Source organism: Parus major, chromosome 5 (genome assembly GCF_001522545.3).
Source record: "Parus major isolate Abel chromosome 5, Parus_major1.1, whole genome shotgun sequence".
Taxonomy (NCBI): Eukaryota; Metazoa; Chordata; class Aves; order Passeriformes; family Paridae; genus Parus; species Parus major.
Window position 1 is genome coordinate 55708231 of NC_031774.1, and position 18226 is coordinate 55726456.

An 18226-nucleotide genomic window follows, 5' to 3' on the forward strand; every position below is an offset into this window, starting at 1 on the left:
GATGGATGGATGGGTGGGTGGATTTCAAGATCCCCCCTCACCAGGCACATCTTCAGACCCATCCATCTGGTTATTTCATACACCGGTGGCCTTGGTGTCACATCCCCATCTGATTGCTTTCCCATCTTTTCATTTATCCAGGTCCTCTCCATCTGCCCAAAGGACATGAGAGCAGACATCTGCGTGCACCTGAACCGGAAAGTTTTCAACGAGCACCCTGCCTTCCGGCTGGCCAGCGACGGCTGCCTGCGAGCCCTGGCCGTGGAGTTCCAGACCATCCATTGTGCCCCAGGGGACCTCATCTACCACGCTGGAGAAAGCGTTGATGCTCTCTGCTTTGTGGTCTCAGGATCCTTGGAAGTCATCCAGGACGACGAGGTGGTGGCAATTTTAGGTACTGTGATCCCTGCTGGGGTGTGTGTGGTTTGTGTGTGTTTTCCTTCTGCTGAGGTTTGAATATTAACGAGTCTTGCCCAACATCAGCTGGGACTGTGGGAGACCAGCAGCTGTCATAAGATGGAGATGCTGTGTCACCAGAGATCCTTCTCTAGAAGCAAATCCTTCATCTTCTGTGCCATTGGGAGTGCTCTTTCTGCCCAGTATGGCTCACTGGTCACAGCTACAGTGTCTCTGAGCAGAAGAGAATGGCATCTGTGTGCATGACATCTTTTAAACGGCCTGCTGGCGGAAATGCACATTGTTCTATGTTACTCCCTCAGGAGGATTTCTGCATTAACCTTCGCACTGGGATTTTCATTTGTCTGTGTTCTAGCCCAGAATAACACCTGAAAACAGTCTCTGCAAGGAGGCAAAATTTTTGCTTGTAGGGAGCTGGCTTTACAGAAAAGAAAGAGTCTGATCTGATTTTGCAAAGGGATGGGGTTACACCATGTGTCAAACCACAGTCAGAAATCTGAGTAATTTAGGTAAATCACCTTGTGACTCCACTGTGCTGTCTGGTTTTGGGAAAGAGCCCAGTGCAGACCCTTCTTAGCTTGTATGGGATTGGGAAAGGTGTGGTATGTGGTGGGACTGAGTGGTCAGCACCTGAGTGGAGGCAGGAATCCTCCTCAGAGGCAGAACAATGTGGAGGAAAAACTGGTGGCTCTGCAGAAAAACTACCCAGAGCCTGCCTTGCCTGTTTAAAATAAACCCAGTTATTATAGAACTCAGATCCTGCTGAATATTTGTCTTCTCTTAAGCTGGAGCTGTCACTCCCTGAGGGCAGAGCTGGTGGATTCCTGGTCCTAGGGCAGCTGTCAGACCCCACTGAAGCTCTGTGCTGCTTCTTCCCTCTAAGGATGGTTCCAGAGGGCTCCTGAAGTGTTTTCCTAAAAATGTGTGTGTGCCTGGGACTGGGGTGGGACTGGGCAGTGTGAGGATGGGGCTGCATGCCCCAGATATCACTTGGATTCTCCCAGCTGGAGTGTGAGCTCAGGAAAACACACATCCATGCTCTTTGGAAATACCTGCTGCACCTTTCTGTATTCCAGGGAACACTAAGGTTTTGAAACAGGTTTAATGTAACAATGAATCTTCCATATTCAGACATGGAGTCACTACGATGAAAGCTCCTAAATCAACAATTTCCATGGGAAATTATTCCTTTTATTCCAGCTCACTGGACCATTTCATTTTTATAATTAATCTCAGTGATGATATATTTGCTTACAATTATTTTTAAAAAAACCCAAAAGGCTTAAGAGGAAGTAGCAGTATTTAAACAAATACATGTTTTTTTTACAATGAAACCAATAAATATGTAATTTACTGAACTGAGAGCTATCACTAAATACATTACATGCAAAATGCTACTTGTTTGCATTTATTAATCAATACTGTGTGTTTGGAATGACATGACAGTAAGAACTTTTTGTTTCTGCCTTTCAGGTGTATTAAATTTAGTATCTGTGTTAATCCCCATTTGACCAGAGAGACTTTTAACCATATCTGGTTAAATGAATTACCTTTAATTACCAAAAGTGCCTTCAATTCTTCCATGACTCAGAGCCGTGTTCATTATGTACTACAGGGATTGGCAGAACGTGTAAATGTAACTTAAAGCAAGATAAACTGCTTCCTCTAGCCCTTGAACACACTGAAGAGTTTTTTCATGCTCTGACAGATTATTTAGCAGAATAGTGAACTGAGTAATTATGGGATATTGTGTCCTAAAAATTCGCTTGTGGAAGAAAATCTCTCCCAGATGTAGGTGCAAAGACATTTCTAGTGGCAGCTGTGGCACCTGAAACAGCAACTGCAGATCAGACAATGAAAAACATAATTTTTATTGATCTGCTCTGCTTTGAGAAGTTCAAGCACAAGGAACATGAATCTGCCTAAGGGGGAGACCAGGTTTAAAAAAACTGACTAATGGGAAAACCTCAGTACCTGCTTTGAACGCTCCAAGAACCTGCTGCCACACTGCTTTTCCCAGGGAAAGTCAACTTGCAGGATTGTGCTGCCAGTCTGTCCATCTCTTCCACCCCCAGCATTGACCTAGAGCAGAGGAAAAGCAATAAGTATCCTTTGGAAACTTGTCCTCATTAATTTCCTCTATGAGGGCAGGATGAACAGGACATGCTGTCTGCAGCCTCTGCTCCTTGCAGAGGAAATAATAGTGTAATGTGGTTTAATACAAAAGTGTATTTGGCTTGCTTAAAGAAGGAGAGAGGGAGAAGGGGTGTTTTGGGTTTTTTTTAAGCATGCTCACCTGCAGATGTGGTGTATTTTTAAATGTGGAATATACTAGAAAAGCGAGTCAGGTAGGGGCATTTAAACAGGTTAAGAACCATCAAGTCCTGTCTCTGACATTCATGCTTCCATCCAAAGTGCAGGGCTTCATCCTCCCTCAGGTCCTGGCATGAGTCACTCCACAATCTCCCTTTGTCCACCTTCCCATATCATGTTTCCTTGCCTCACAGCCACGGTGAGTTGGCACATCCATCCTCCCTGCCTGCAGAAACAGCGTTCTCAGGAGACTTGGCATCCCATCCAGGTGCTTTTCTGTTTTTTCCACCTTCATGGAACAACCATCCTTTCATTCAGCAGCATTTTTCCTGCCTCAACAGTGCCAGCTTTGGTGTTTCCTGTGCTTGAAATCAGGTGGAGCTTGGTGATTGACAGGGCAACTTGCAGCACTGTGACATTTTGTTCTCCCCAGTTTGATTTTGTTCTCATTTTTGGGTAATTAAACGCTGCAGTAATCAGCATTACAGAAACACTAACAGTAAGAGAATGACTCCAAACTGCAGTTTTTAGGACTCATTAATGGAGATATCCAGGTGCCCCATTATGATCCCTTCATTAGTTACCTCCTCTTCTGGAGGGCAGTGTCCCACCCTTTGCAGGTCCTGGCTGTAGCAGGGAGCACTCCATGTGCAGAGCTGGGGTGCTGCTACACTGGGGAGAAGGAGACACAGACATTTGAACACAACTCATCTGCAGCTGCCAGGAGAATGGAGAAGGGCAAACAGTCTTGTCTCTAATTATCCAAACTTTCCCAGTAAGCGAGGTGACCCTGAGAAGGCACGTCGGTAATTTTCCACCGTCTCAAGCAGGAGTAAACAATTTACCTGCCACTGCTCTGCACAGGATGTGTTACCAGCAGAGCATCTCAGGGAGAACCAGGGGTTTGGAGTCCCCAGGCTAATGAAAAGAGGCATCAGCTACCAGAGGGCACCTCATAATTGACCCTGCTGCAATTAACCTGAATTTGCTCCTGATGAGGAGTTACACATTGGTGGCAGGGCCAACCAAGAGGCTCTGAAAGTTGCTTTCCAGCTCCTGCTATCGACACAGCTGGCTGTGTGAGCTGTGCAGTAACTAAAGCTGGGCACATTGATTAACAAGGTTTAAAGAAGTTGGGGGTTTTTTTTCAGCAGAAAAATAATGGCCCGCTGCGTTCAGACGTTGGTTGTAGGAATTGATCAAAAATATTGCTCAAGCTGCACAGCGATAAAAATATATTGAGCTGTGAAATCCTGGTGGGGGTTGTTGCTCAGTGAACTCAGTATGACAGTCAAACCATAATGAATATAAATTTAATAGTTCATGTTTCAGCCACTTAGGGTCCTGATCCCAGAGTATTCAGTTATTTGCCTTTATGTATTACATGTTAATTCTCAGCATGTTCTGCATATAATTCCAGAGTAACCTGTTGTTGATTGTTATTAGACAAACCAGACCTTATTAATGGTCTGATTTATTACTTGTCTCCAAATTTTTTTATCTGGGAAGGGGATATGATGCAGGATCAGAGGAGTAAAGCAAGTGTCTTCTTGAGTTTGGTATGGTGGATGAAAATAGGGTTGAGTCTTTTTCTGCTCTTAATGCTGCTTGTGTTTGGAGGTCAAAAGGTTGAGTCTCCCACCAAATCACACAGAGAAAAGTTCTTTAGAGGAAGAGCAAGTAGCAGCTCCCATCTGGGTGAGCAGGAGCCCCAGGAGCTCCATAGCTCTCACCTATGGGCATTAACAAGATGATATTTGGTATCCATGCATCAGCACTTTGAATTTCCATGCCAGGGCAGCTGGGCACGTGTTTTGTGCAGGACAAGACTGATGGTGCACATGATGCATTTTGTGACATGAAAACCTGTCAGTCCAGTTCCATCTCACAGTATTAGTGGCTAATTCCCTGATTTTAATTTGGTTGTTTGCAGCTTGGGTTTCTTCTCAAGTGGAATGAAGGTGGCAGAATTGGCCCCTGTGTCAAATTAGCTCTTGTTAATTTGTACTGAACTTTTGTGTTGTTTTCCATGTGAAGTCAACCAAGGCAGACTAATTGTGAACATTTCCCCAGGTTAGCAGCATGCACCTGGTAGCAATTTATAGAGCAGGCTGTGTCCTATTTCATCTATAGGAAAAGTCCCCCTGTGTTCCAATGAGTTAAAGCTCTAAATTAAATAAGAGGAAAATGATTCATTGAGGAAAGGGTTGGGTTTTTATCACCTAGCAGAACTGAAATAATTAATGCAGTTTAGGCTGGGATTTAAGTGCTGAATCTGAAAATATTTTGCAAAATACTTGAAGGGTTACTGGTCTGAAAATGAGTGTGATTTTCTGGTCTGCACTGTGCAGTTCTTCTTAAGTGCCTTGGAATCAGTCAGATCTTGCAGGTCTGGGTTGACATCTGCAGTACCGTTGTAAGATTTAGTCCTACTGATGCTTGTTCAAAAGTGTCATTAGTTCTTACTGACAGAGCTGAATTTTTCATATTATTTTGTAAATTTAATATATTTTTGTGTCTCTGCATGATGGTTAATTATGATAAGAAACATCAATCTTAATTTAGTGTCAGCTAGTGTGTTACAGATTTGATTCACAGCCTCCAGAGTCAGAAAGATTCCTTTCTCTGAATTGATATGTTTTTGAATTAGACCTGCATGCTTCAGTGCCAAAACTCGAAAATCTTGCCAGCACAAGAATAGGAAAATTATTTTAAAATTGTGTGGTACAGTTCTTTTAAATCAGAATAACATTTTGAAGCAATCTGATTTGCCCTATGAGTTTTCAAGGTGTTAGGAATGGTCATGCTTTCAGGTTTATTTCCTAAGTCAGGAGGAGAGAAGGCTGTTTCTATATAAAATCAAAATGGAAATAACCTTTCTCCAGGAGCTGGGGCTTCTAGAAGGACGTGAGGCAGTATGATACTTGATTAAAAATGAGAGAAATAAGGAGAGAAATCTTTCTGGACTTTGGGCCCTGCTTGCAGCAGTCCTGAATGCTGTAAGAAAGGTCAATTCCTTTGTGTTTCCAGGTGCAGATGGGGGAAAGTGTTAAATAATGCAAAGTACCTTTGCCAGCATGGACCTGGCTTTTGGCACAGTCTCTTTGTCATTGCTGCTTTACTGACTGTTTTGACAATGCTTCAGAGGCTGGAAATGCTGTTTGCTCCTGTTGTTCTGCCCTTTCACATGCAGTCCCATCCAGGTGGATTTATAAGCTGCTCAGTGATCAGCTTTGATATGGAAGTTCTGGCCCTTTTGGATGCTCCAGAAAAAGGCTGAAGTTGAGGATTAAACATTGGCAGGGACAAGAAGACCTCTCTCCCAGTTTAGTATCATCTCTGCCCATCTTGGTTGTGCTTGCAGTGATGTCCCAGATGGGAAGTGCACCTGATGGATTTTACCCTCTTTAGGCAGAAACAACTGTTTCAGCTAAGCCAAATGTCTTGGGGTGACTTTATGGTCCAGTATCCCCTATTTTTCCAAAATTTGTTTCCTCCCAAATTTGTCTCAAACTGGGACACCCAGAAACCCAGCCAGCCCAGCAGCCTGTCTCCAAAAGTGGTCAATAGCAGATGTGCAGGAGAAAGTAGGAAGGTGAAGTAAAAAAACTCTGATGCTTCCCCAGAATGTTTCCAGCCCTCCACTGGACTGTATTTCACCCAGAGGGAAATCTTTTGTGTTTAGTAGCCACAGATGGATTTTATTCCATGAATATATTGCATCATTTTGTAAACCTGTGCAACCAGTCCCAGTGTGCCATGGTGAGGAGATGCAGAACTGGCCCATCAAAGAGCTGATCTGGGTGACAGGAGCTGATTCACTCTCTGCTCATTGGGTTCCTACATCAGTTTGGGACACATCTGTCCTGCAGCAGGAACTTCCACTGCAGATACATAGAAATATGAATTTGTGTGAATATAGACACCGATATATGTAATTGTGACCTCCATTTGTGTGCATGCTGTTATCACTTTGTGGTATTTGGCACTTGAGCTGACTGGATGAACATTTTCTCTCTGTGATACAGTTTTACTGATCCTCAAACAACATCAGCCTTTGCTTTTCATAAGCAACCTCAGATTTGAGTGCATCCTGATGGAAAGCCAACATCATTCATCATGTCTGGCTCATGCTAGAGTGACTGATGAGGCTTTGGAGATGTTTTAAAAGGGTTAAAGGGTAGCTGATCTATTAGCTAAGACTGCACAGAAAAACACCTCCTTAAGAAGTCTTAGTCCCCTTTATGTGTTTTTACTCAGTGCTATTTCACACCAAGAATTTATTCTTTAACTGCCTGCCTAAACTTTCTTCCAAAGGATCCATCAAGCTCTTATGTCTGCTAGGACATTTATTAGCTCAGTTTCTGTCCCTATCTGAAGGAGGATAAATTTTGTCTTTACAGGAATACACATGTGGGTTCTGAAATGCTGTTTAAAAAGAGTGTTTCTGAGTTTAAACACTTTTTCATTCTGTCAGCAAGCTCCTGGGGGGTTCCATAAAACCCTTAGGAAATTTTCTGCCTGAAAGGTCCAGGCATGAACTCCTGTCTGGCAGGTCAGTCCATGGTGTAAGGCTGCAGAGAACATCTGTCCCCCCAAATCTGTTAGTCAAGGTTATCAGAATACAGAAGATAGAACCGTGCATAGAAATATCCTGACCTGTTATACAGCTGCATTCCATGTGATTGCCCCTAAAGATATATTATGTGAATATGCATGAATATGTATGTGTATTTTATGTACTGGCATGCATATGTAGTATTTAGAATTATAGCAGTTCAGCTATTTCAGCAAAAATTATGACTGCCACCAACACCCTTCACATGTCCTCTTCTTGTCCATGCTCCTTTCAGTTGCAAAATCTGAATTTTTATCATCTTGGTGGTCCTTTTCAACCCAATCATTCCATAATTCTATAGATGTGGCATTTAGGGGTTGTTTTAGTGTGGAGTTGGCATTGCTGGGTTAATAGCTGGACTTGATGGTCTTAGAGGTCTTTTCCAACCCAAAGGATTTTATGATTCTGTGATGTGTAAAATGTGTGCAAGCAGTTCTCACTCTTATTTACAGCATTCCTTCTTCCAGCAATGCTCTGGGCAGTGAGCAGGAGGGTTTCCTAGAGGGTTTCCCTCCCATTCAGGAGGTGCTCAGGACTCAGGACAGGGCAGATTTGGGAGAGAATGTACTGTGGCCTCAATAAATCTCCAGAGAGAAGCTTTGGAAATTATGCAGGCTGCATCAGCACCTCTGCATTCCCAGTTCAGCCCCAGCAGCACTTTCCCTGGAGCTCTGAACATCCCCTGCAAGTGAAAAATACTTGTATGTGTCTCTGGGTAGCTGTGTCAGACCTAGCCAGTTAAATTTCCTGTTTTGCAACACTGAAAGTTTTGTTTTTATTTAATTGCAATATGTAAAATGAACCCCAGAATGATAGAATGGGTTGAGACACCTTCCACTAGACCGGGTTGCTCAAAGCTCCATCCAGCCTGGCCCTGGGCATTTCAGGGATGGGGCACCCACAGCTTCTCTGAGCATCCTGTTCAGGGCCTCACCACCCCCTGAGTAAAGAATTTTTTCCAATCATCTGATCTTGTCCTGAGTGAATAATTACCTCTCTCTGCACAGTGAACTACAGTTAATAGGGATAAAGTATAGTACATTAATCTCTGTATTTATGAAAAAAGACACGTTGTTGTGGAGAATCTGGGAGGTTTTGTTTTCATTCTGTACATTCCTTATCACATTTATAAGCAGCAAACAAGCTCAGAAGTGTGTGTGGGAAATGTCAAATTCAACATCCCTTAAAGGCTTCCAGGATTTTGTATTTTCTGAGGAGTATAAACCACAATGTAAGAGGAGTTCAGAGTTTCACCCTTCAAATGCAGTGAGTGATGGCTCATGGAAGAGAGAATAAGTTCAGTTCATCATATCCCAGCCTTTAAGCCCCAACCACTGCAGTTCCCTGCCACACTGAAGACAAGAAGATCTTCCCAAGCTTATGAATATTGGTTTCTTTTCTCCACCATTTGTGTACAGATTCTGTAACGCACAATTTGTCCTGAGTTTTGGGGTGAGCACCCACTGCTTTCAACCTCTTGGTTAAATTAACTACATATTAGCTTAAATTTGAAAAGAGAACAAGTGGTTTGCTCACATTTTTGTGGTAGAACCACTGTCTTTTAACTGCACTCTGCACTCAAAGCACGACCCAGCTCTGTCCTGTGTCCACCTCAGAGAGCAAATCCATTAAGCAATTTTCTGCATTTCAGAAATGGACTGTTTTCTATAAATTATGTAACTCTGTTGAGTATGTCTGTAAACTGGGGTTTGAACTCTAAGTAGAGACAAGGACAATTAACTGCAAAAGGTAATTTTGAAACAGTACATTGGGTAAATTACAATGTTACTAGAAAATGCTCTGTATTAAGGAAAACATTTTAAAGCACCTTGTTTTATAAATTATACCAGCTGTGTTATGTATTGTAGTTAATTTTAATTACATAAAAATATGTAGAATCAAAAGCAGCTCAATGGGATGCAGTTATAACCTTTCTAAGAGATGATTCCATTATAGAGACATTTGCTAGAAAATAAAAACAGAGAAGGGCAGATAAGGACTTGCACATTTTATTTCACGTTGCATGAGAAATGTTAGATATGTTTTACTGGATACAATACCAAAAGCAAAAATGGAAATAGAGAAATAGGGCCTCTGACCCCTAAAAGTAATAAGGTTGGATAGATTACCCCTCTGGTCTGTGTTTCCACAATAGAGTGGAGCAAAATGTTAAAAGTCCTTAAAAGAAAAAATACAAAAATTCATTACTTTTTTTATGCCAAAACTATAACATCCCTAACCTTCACCAAGGGGCTGCTCGAGGTGCCTGGAATCAATAGCCACTGACTGACTGATTTGAGTTCCATTTTAATAACTGCTAAAATACAGAGCTGGGAAGTCTCTGGGGGTCTGAAACAAAAAAATACCCTTTGTACCCCTGTTTCTGCTTCAGGATTTGAGGTGTCAGCAACAAACCACCCACTGTGGTCCTTGCCCAGCCCATGGCCAGGCAGCAAGAGGCAGCTTTGGAATGTTTCAATGTGTTTTCTGTTGCCTCTTCTCACAGCAGCCAGAAGTTCCACACCTGAAAGCAGATCTCCAATCTGCACCCATGCTGGGCTTCTGGTTGGGTCAGAAGTGTGATTTTCAATCTAGTGTCCTCATCCTCTTCTCCTGCTTGAGTGTCTAGCACAGGTGTGGGGCATGTGGATTCCTTTCAGAGGAAAGAAAACTGGGCTAAGTCAGAGCACTCCCAATGCATGGAGCTCTTCTGTCTGTGGCACTGGACTACAGCTAGTCCCAAATCCTCAATCAGCTGTTCTGCTGCACTGCCCACCAGTGCAGTGTAGCCTTCAGGTGTAAATTTCCCCTCTGGTTGAAGGTATTTATCCATGTAGGTGTCTCAGGTGTCAAACCCTCTCTTGCTCAGCAAACACTGAAATACAGGCTTAAGACTAAGCCTTTACTTAAATGGATGAATTTGGGTTTAGAACTGTACTTTTGGATGTGTTTAAGATTTAGAGGTGGTTATTTAAAGGTTAAAAGTCTCAGTGTGGCTTTTGGTGGGTTTTCCAGAAGGAATGTTACCACTGACACTGAATTAAGAATGTTTAAACATCCTCCAAAATGTGGCCCTTGGGCCCTGGAAGTTGGGTCCTGCCCCTCACTGTAGAGCCATGAGGATGAAAGAACCTAGATGTCAGAAGGTTTTTGTAAGAGCAGGACTCCTAAATCACTTGGGAACAGACACCTGAAATACTCAATCACCTGAACATTAGTTAAGTGCTCATTATATTGGGTAACCTTTGAAAAATCCATTACTTGTATCTTCAGCTACAGGGAGACCTTTACAATCTGGCTCTTACACTTTGTGACACTTCACAGAGCAATCTATAAATACCTGAAAAACCTGGGGCTACTGCTAAGGATGCTCAAGTACCTCAGCTAATTTTAAAACTTTTCCCCTTGTTAGTTTTCATGGCTGGGAGCTTGCGTTGGGATAATTGGGAGCGTACGACAGGTTGTGAAAAAAAGGTTGTGAAAAAAATCATCTGTGTCCTGGGAACCTCTGCCTAAGCAGTACCTTTTAACAAATCTGCCCTGCTGTTTTCCAGGTAAAGGTGACGTGTTTGGTGATATCTTCTGGAAGGAAACCAGCCTGGCCCACGCCTGTGCCAACGTTCGGGCTCTGACCTACTGCGATTTGCATATAATTAAGCGAGAAGCCTTGCTCAAGGTGCTGGACTTTTACACTGCTTTTGCAAACTCCTTCTCCAGGAACCTCACTCTCACCTGCAATCTGAGGAAGAGGGTAAGCTCATTATCTTCTCCTTTCTCTCACCAGGAGACTGCACAGTCCTGCAGGTGCTTGCAGTGTTTAACACCCCCCGTTTCCTCACGGTGTTTTCAGGTCATCCAGATTGAGTGGCCTTTTGATAAATGCTGTCACTGTTGGTAATGATGGCTCAATAAAAGTTACCTGTAGATTTGCAGCTCTGGAGAGCAGTCCTAGCAGCATGACATATGAATTGCATTTCTTTTCTTTTCTTCAGAGTTGCTGGTTTTCATTTTGCTGGGTTTTTTCCACCCCATGGCATAAATATATAAAGTTATATTTTATAGAATCCAGATTCTGGATTTCTCGAAGTTGAAGTCTCTAAGATACAGTTCAGAGGACAAACTGATGGATCTCCATGTTATAGACCAACTAAGAGAAATTTATTGATGTTAAATAAATAAAATACACTCATCAAAGGTACTGTATTAATACCTGTTTCTTGCAGTTGCATAGTCTAGAATTTTAATATTGCAAGGTTAATAAAGCTAGGTAGTGAATTTACATTCACAGCTCACTTCTTAAACCCTCCTGCTCATTTTATAATCAATCAGAAATGCTCACTATCCATTAGTTCTTTCAAAGAACACTCCATCTAAAAATTAATTAGCTATGAAGACGTATCTTGAAAACAGGTTAAGGGATCCTTTAATCCACATTGCGGCTGCAAAATTTCATCTTTATGATTTTTTTTTACGATTGATGAGGGTTATATAAATTCCATTTGCATAAAGAAATCTCATAACAATGATTTATAGATTACTGAGCATTAGATGTGATCCTCTAGCTGCTGAAACACATTTTTCTGCAACTGTACCTCGGGCATCTCACCTGTACCAAGGCTACCTCAGTATTTCACAAGACAATTTCAGCCTCTGCAGTAAGAGCAGTTCAACACAACTAGAATTTTACTTTCTCAAGTCTAGTTTCTCTTTAGCCACTGGAGCTGCTTTCAGAGGAGGTTTCAATTTCTGTGTATCGCTTGTGCTCATTAATACTCCAAGTATGGCACAAAATACCCACGGCAAGAAGCAGATGCAATGGGATTACAGTGCCCCTCTGTCTGTGCTGGGGCCTGAAAGAGCTGAGTTATAATCAGGTTTGGTTCCAGCTTGTCAGCTTACCTCTGACTGGAAGGTTGTTAACTCCACTCCAGACCTGAAGGAGGGCTTTGGGGCTTGGAAGCTGGTTTGTGGTTTCTAGCTTATCACTTCTCTGTTGATAAGAAGTGCTCCAAGCCTTGACTTCAGCATTCCCCCCCTTGCCCCCTCACCAGCTACAGCCCTGCAATGACAGCTCTGCTCAGGCATTGCTGATGGTGATTTCATGGGACAAGATAATGCCACGTACATTGTACCTAAAAGAATTCTTTCCTTCTTTAAACTGAGAACCTGTCATTCTAGCTGGCTTCCTGAGGAAAACATGGACATGTCTATTCCTGACAGGGCAGTGTGCTGGAGCTCAGCTCAGCAGTCCTGGCTTGCATATGGGGAGTAGCCTCCTGGCTGAGTTGTCACAGAATTTCTTCTCTCACACACACCTTTTTTAAGGAAAATTGGTTTCACGGAGCACAAGTTCCCACTAGAGATACCTGCTGTTTAACTCAGTGTCAGGTACATGGACTTTGACATGGGGGCAGTGACTCCCAGTGAGAAGGAACAGCATTCCTAAAAAAATGTTAGTTTTATTTGCAGAAGGGGAGGAAATGCTGTTTGGGGGAGTGTGTGGGCAATACATGAGAGAGGATGAAGAGTCAAAGAAGGATTGTGTCAATGTGGGACATGCAGAGTAGAGTTCATTTCATTAAAAATTGGGGGATGATGTGTGGACATCACCCCAATCACCTCCATAGCCTGTGAGGGATGGTTCCTCTGGGAGGAAATCATCTGGCCCCTCTTTGGTGCCCAGTCTGGGATGGGAAAACCATCCCCTTTTGATTTCACAGAGTCCATGATCAGTAACTTTTAAATACCTCACATACATCAGATGAAGCCCACCCCTCTCCTGCAGTTTCAGTCAATAACTCCTTTGGAAGCAGCCTGGCCTTGCAGTCAGATGTGCTGAGCCAGAGCCTGCTTTGCAGAAATTCTGTGTTTTGTTCCTGGGCACAAAATAGATCATGCTACATCTAACACCAGGGACACAGTCCAAGTCCTGTTACATAAAGTCATTCAGGGGATTGTTTCAAACCTCCTATCTGCTGGAAGGATACGTGATTCCCTGCTGGGAATCACAGAAGCGTTTGGCGGCGAGTTCATCCCTGAGGAAAATCGGTGCCATCCAGGACAGTTCCATCAGGTGAACAGAAAGCAATTGTTCAGGCAGTGAGGCTGGGCTGACAGCTGCACTGTGCTGCAGCAGCTTGTGCTGGAGTCATGTAACCTAAGTGGAAAGAAAATCATTGTCTCTTTTAATTGATTTCTATAGAAATTTATATTTAGCGCTTTTTCTACACAGTCATCGCTCATAAGGTTTGACATTTAATTATGACATAAATACACTCCTTGGGGGTTTGTGCCTGAGAAAATGGTTGTTCTCACTGTTAAAAATACATAGGCAGAAGTGTTCTTGCACCAGGTCTGCTCTTTGAATCCTTGGATTTGGTTGCACACACCATGTGTTTGTGCTGCCGTGTCCCTCAGCCAGCACTTTGATGCAGTCCATAGACTGTAAAACATTTAGACGTTAAAAAGGCTAATAAATTAATAATAGCACTGAGTACAAAAGGTTATTTCCACATGACAGGGAAGCAAAAGTCTTGTTGAAGTGGGAAAATAATGTTTTCTCACTCCCAAATAGCATTTAGAGCCTGGCATGTTGAATGACCTCCTTAAGGCATCTGCTCAGCAAAAGTATTGCAGCATATCATGTTTTGTGCTCTGATATCTTTACAGCATGTCTGGCATCACTAATGCACACTCCAAGGCAGAAACAGGACTTTTAACTTTTTTCTTCTTTTTTTTTTCAATCAAGGAAAAGAATTATTCAGAAAAGATATTCTTTAAAATCAAAACGAGATTACATAGCTGCCTCTGAGGATTGAGTAACAAAGCAAGGTTTGGGATGAGTTTTCAAAGAGTTAATTACTGCCTTCTGATGCTGGAAGAGAATATTAATAATATCTAATTCATTAAGTGCCTCTGTGAGATTTCACACAGCTCAGGGGGGTCTCTGCAAGCTTGAGCCATGGAGCTTGGCCTGGGGAGGGGAGTCACGACTGATTTTTAGGAGGCTCAGTGGCATCCAATCACCAAAGGGAAGTGAGCACCCAAGGTGGAAATCTTGGGTCAAAAGGAGCCACAGAAGTCAGAGGATCTGCAAATGGTTGCAAAGTTTCATTAGTAAATTGCACACTTGGCATAGGAATTTTTATGAGTTAGTCCCTGCTGTCCTTGTGTAAGCACACAGCAGTGGGTTTTGGGTAAAGGAGTGGGGTGAAAGGGAGCAGAGAGAGAGAGAGATGAAAGAAAGCAAGCAAACAAGCAAAAGAATGGTGAGGAAGAGAGATCACCAGTCCTGGCTCCAGCGTTGTTCCAGCTGGGGTGTCCAGGGTTGTGGGGTGCACACATGCCCAGGCTTTGTGGGGGTGACTGTTTATAGACAGGTTTTCCCTGTCCTGGAGATAAGTTTTAGTTATTTTTATATTTATCAATTTAGTTATCATGTCAGTTCTTCCAGACCTTCCTGGAATTGGGTTGGAAGGCTTTGAGGGTCTTGGTGGTCTTGATCCCCTGCTGCTGTCCATGCCCACATCTTGACCTCATTCCTGCACTTGTGCTGTGCTGCCTTGTGTTTATTTCCATGAGCCAGAACAAGGATGTTTGTCCTAGAAAAGTGCTGCCCTGCCTCTATAAGGCCCCTGCTCTGGCCACATTCTGGTTTGTTTTTGTCCTTTTCTCATCATTGCTTCCATTTGTAGCAGCTAATGTACCAGCTCTGCTGAGCTGCGAGCCCAGCACAATGAAGAATCCAGAAGAAATCTTGTCCCTCCTGAAATCACAGCTAAGATTCTCCTGTGAAAGAATTTCACAGAATTCTCCTGTCAAAGATTTCAGCCACAGCTTTTAAGGCACACAGTCACATCCTGCTGTTTCCTATAGTGGGCAGAGCGAGCTGTGTTAAAGGAATGAGTCAGGAGCAGCCAGGGAAGAGGACAATTGTTGGTGTCTGACCCCTGGAGCGTTTGCTCCTGGAAGGTGTGCTGAGAGCGAGCCAAGGAGACGTGAGGAGAGCTGAGTGCCTTTAAGGCAGCGAAATCCCACTCAGGGAGGCTCAGCTCCTTTCCCTGTGATGCTCTTAAAGCCAGGGACAGCACTGTGAGCAGCTGATGTTATCTAATACCTCCAGCACACTGAATCTCTGGGGCTTTTTAGCGGGCGAGGCCATCAGACTGTGTTAACACACACGTCCTATTTTCCTTTTTTCCTTCAGATTAGAGTAATTTCTTTTTAAATTGCCTTCTTCTTCTTGCTTGAGGTTTTAATGCATCACATGTGGTTTCTTGACTGAATCACTTGTCAGTTCTGTGTCACGTGGTTTTTAGAAAAGCTTTATTTTAAGTTGAATTCTGCATTCACGTGTCCTGAAAGTGAAGGTTGTCCCAAGGTTCATTCACCATCCCTATTTTCATTTTCCAGACCCTCTCAATGGTGTATTAGTGAGTGTCCTGATGCAGAAGCAATGCCAGAGGCAGAGACCATCACTTGGCTATCAGCCCTTGTCCCTGAAGGTCACTTGTGTTCTGGTGACCCTGAGGACTTTCACAGGTTCTGAGGTCTGAATTAAGCCACTCACAACTGCAGGAGCTTAGTTCAGAGCTCTTTGCACTTCACCAGCTGGTGCTCACACCCTCAGTCCCCATCAGTCCTGGGGAGTGACTTGCTTACATGGAAAGGGGTCAGAGCATCATCCTTGTCTCAGGCCTTTTCCCTCTCTCTCTGGTCTTTAATTCTCTGGGGTTTGTTTTCTTTTATATGAACACGTTGTCCCAGAAAATTAAGTGCTATAGCTATAGTTTATCTTCAGTGACTGTTTAGTGTGGTTACCAAGCAAGTAAGTTACCCCCTCAAAAATCTATTTGGTTTTATTTTGTGCACATCTTAGCAGACTTTGCAGCTGCCATTATGCTTGAAAAGACTTTCATTGTGGAAAATTTGGGAAGATTTTTATAGTTTAATTTTGTTCCGTTCACCGCTCTCTCCAGATATGTTAATACTCAATTGCAATATTTCCTAAAGGACTGTTCCACTGATTTATATCTAATACCACCTCTGATGGTGTCTACACTTGTATGCTGAATGTGCTTGGGTGAGAAGAGCCCACTCCAAGCCTTCAAATAAAGTGAACTTGTCTGAATTGTTGTTTGGTGGTCCTGGGCTGGAAATTTCTGGAGAAACTGCTCAGGGATCTGGACCAAACCCATGTGAGGAATTTATCAGTACAGATAATGCAGCAATTCCCTGTGTGTTTGTAGCTGTGTGGTTACAGACAGCCCAGCAAAGGCCATCCTCCACCTTCTGCCACCGAGAGCCCCACAGATCCTTCCAAGCGAGAATTACGGATCTGAGGTGAGAGTTTTCTCTGCAGCTCTTCCTTCCCATCTCCTGCTCCCCTGATCAATTCCTTGTGTCTTTGCCCCTCTTCAGGGACACGGGGATTTGAGTTTAAGGCATTTAAAGCAAGGAAGTGAGTCCTTGGAGGACTGTGTGTGACTTTGCTAGGTAGAAGAGCAGCATAAAAATGGAAAGGGAGAACTGCAGCAGCTTCAAGTTCAGCCCCTGCCAGACGGCGTGGGACAGCTGTGGGAACAGAGTGAGGCTGCAAGAGCTGGCGTGGGTTTGCTGTCTCACTTCTGTAGCTGTGAGCTGGACTCTTTTCCCTGTGCCTCACTCCTTTCCCTCTCCTTTCTGCCGCTTCTTCATCCCCCGTACACTCATTTCTTCTGGGCGCTGGTCAGGTCCTTCTGACTGTGGGAAATGAGGAGCAATTGCACCTCTGGATCCCCTTCCTGAGGAGCAGGGGGAGCACAGTGGATTTCTCTTGCTTGGCTCTGGCTGCACTCATGGCTGAGTGCAGAACTTGGTGCCAAGTGTGAAACTCTTGAATGCATCCAGGGCAACAAAGCTGCTGAAGGGGCTGGAAGGAGTGTGGGGAGCAGCTGAGCACTTTGGGCTTGTCTGGTCTGGAGAAAAGGGGGCTGAGGGGTGACCTCAATTCCCCCTGCAGCTGCTGAGGGAGGGAAGGGCAGAGAGCTGATCTCCCTGGGATCCAATGGCAGGATGCGTGGGGATGGTTCAGAGCTGCTCCAGGGAAGGTTTACTGGAAATCAGGAAGCATTTCCTTACTGAGAGGATGGTCAAAAACTGGAAAAGGCTTCCTAGAGAGATGGTTGATACCCTCAGGCCATCAGTGTTTAAGAGGAATTTGGACATTGCCCTTAAGATCATACTGTAACTTTTGATTAGCCTTCAAGTGGTCAGGCAGTTGAATTAGATAATGGTTGTAGATTCTCCTCTCCTCTCCTCTCCTCTCCTCTCCTCTCCTCTCCTCTCCGGGAGGTTTGGAGTACTCTGGATTCACAGCACAGTCTGGATTAGCACATTTTGCCTTCAGACTGCAGGCAGATGCAGAGATCAGCCAGTGCACCATGATCTTTAGGAGTGTTTCAGAGCCACAGTAATCTCCCAGGGTACCAGCACGCCAATATTCTCTTCTGGATATAATCTCTGAGTTAAATACCTTCCTCAGACATCCTGACCACACTTCTGTAGGAGCAAGAGACAAATCACCAGCTCTGTTAAAAGCAGGACTGAACCCAATTCTGATAATCCTTTGGCATTACAGAGGTAGACTTATTCTTTTCCTGCATGTGTAACTTCCCTGTCTAAATCTAAATCAAAAGGTCGTTTTATGTTGTTTGTCTGCTGGTCTCCATTGAGAAATGCAAGGCAATTTAGCATACATCTCATTCAAGGATCTTTGAACAGCATTGTCTGGCTGCAGAAAAAAGATCCCTGTGTGCTGGTGTGATGCTTTCTGCACAGGGACTCAGCAGCTGATACTCCAGGCTGATTTACCCCAGTGCAAGGTAGGGGCATCCCTTC

General features: G+C 43.7%; 1 protein-coding gene across 1 annotated transcript in view; it reads left to right on the top strand.

The window, feature by feature from the left end:
- KCNH5 (potassium voltage-gated channel subfamily H member 5) overlaps window positions 1-18226 on the top strand; it is a 147752-nt gene that overhangs the window by 109099 nt on the left and 20427 nt on the right. Inside the window, exons 9-10 of the mRNA XM_015629587.1 lie at window positions 142-394; window positions 10903-11099. Of these exons, the coding sequence (XP_015485073.1) occupies window positions 142-394; window positions 10903-11099 (450 nt within the window). The remainder of the gene's footprint in view (window positions 1-141; window positions 395-10902; window positions 11100-18226) is intronic.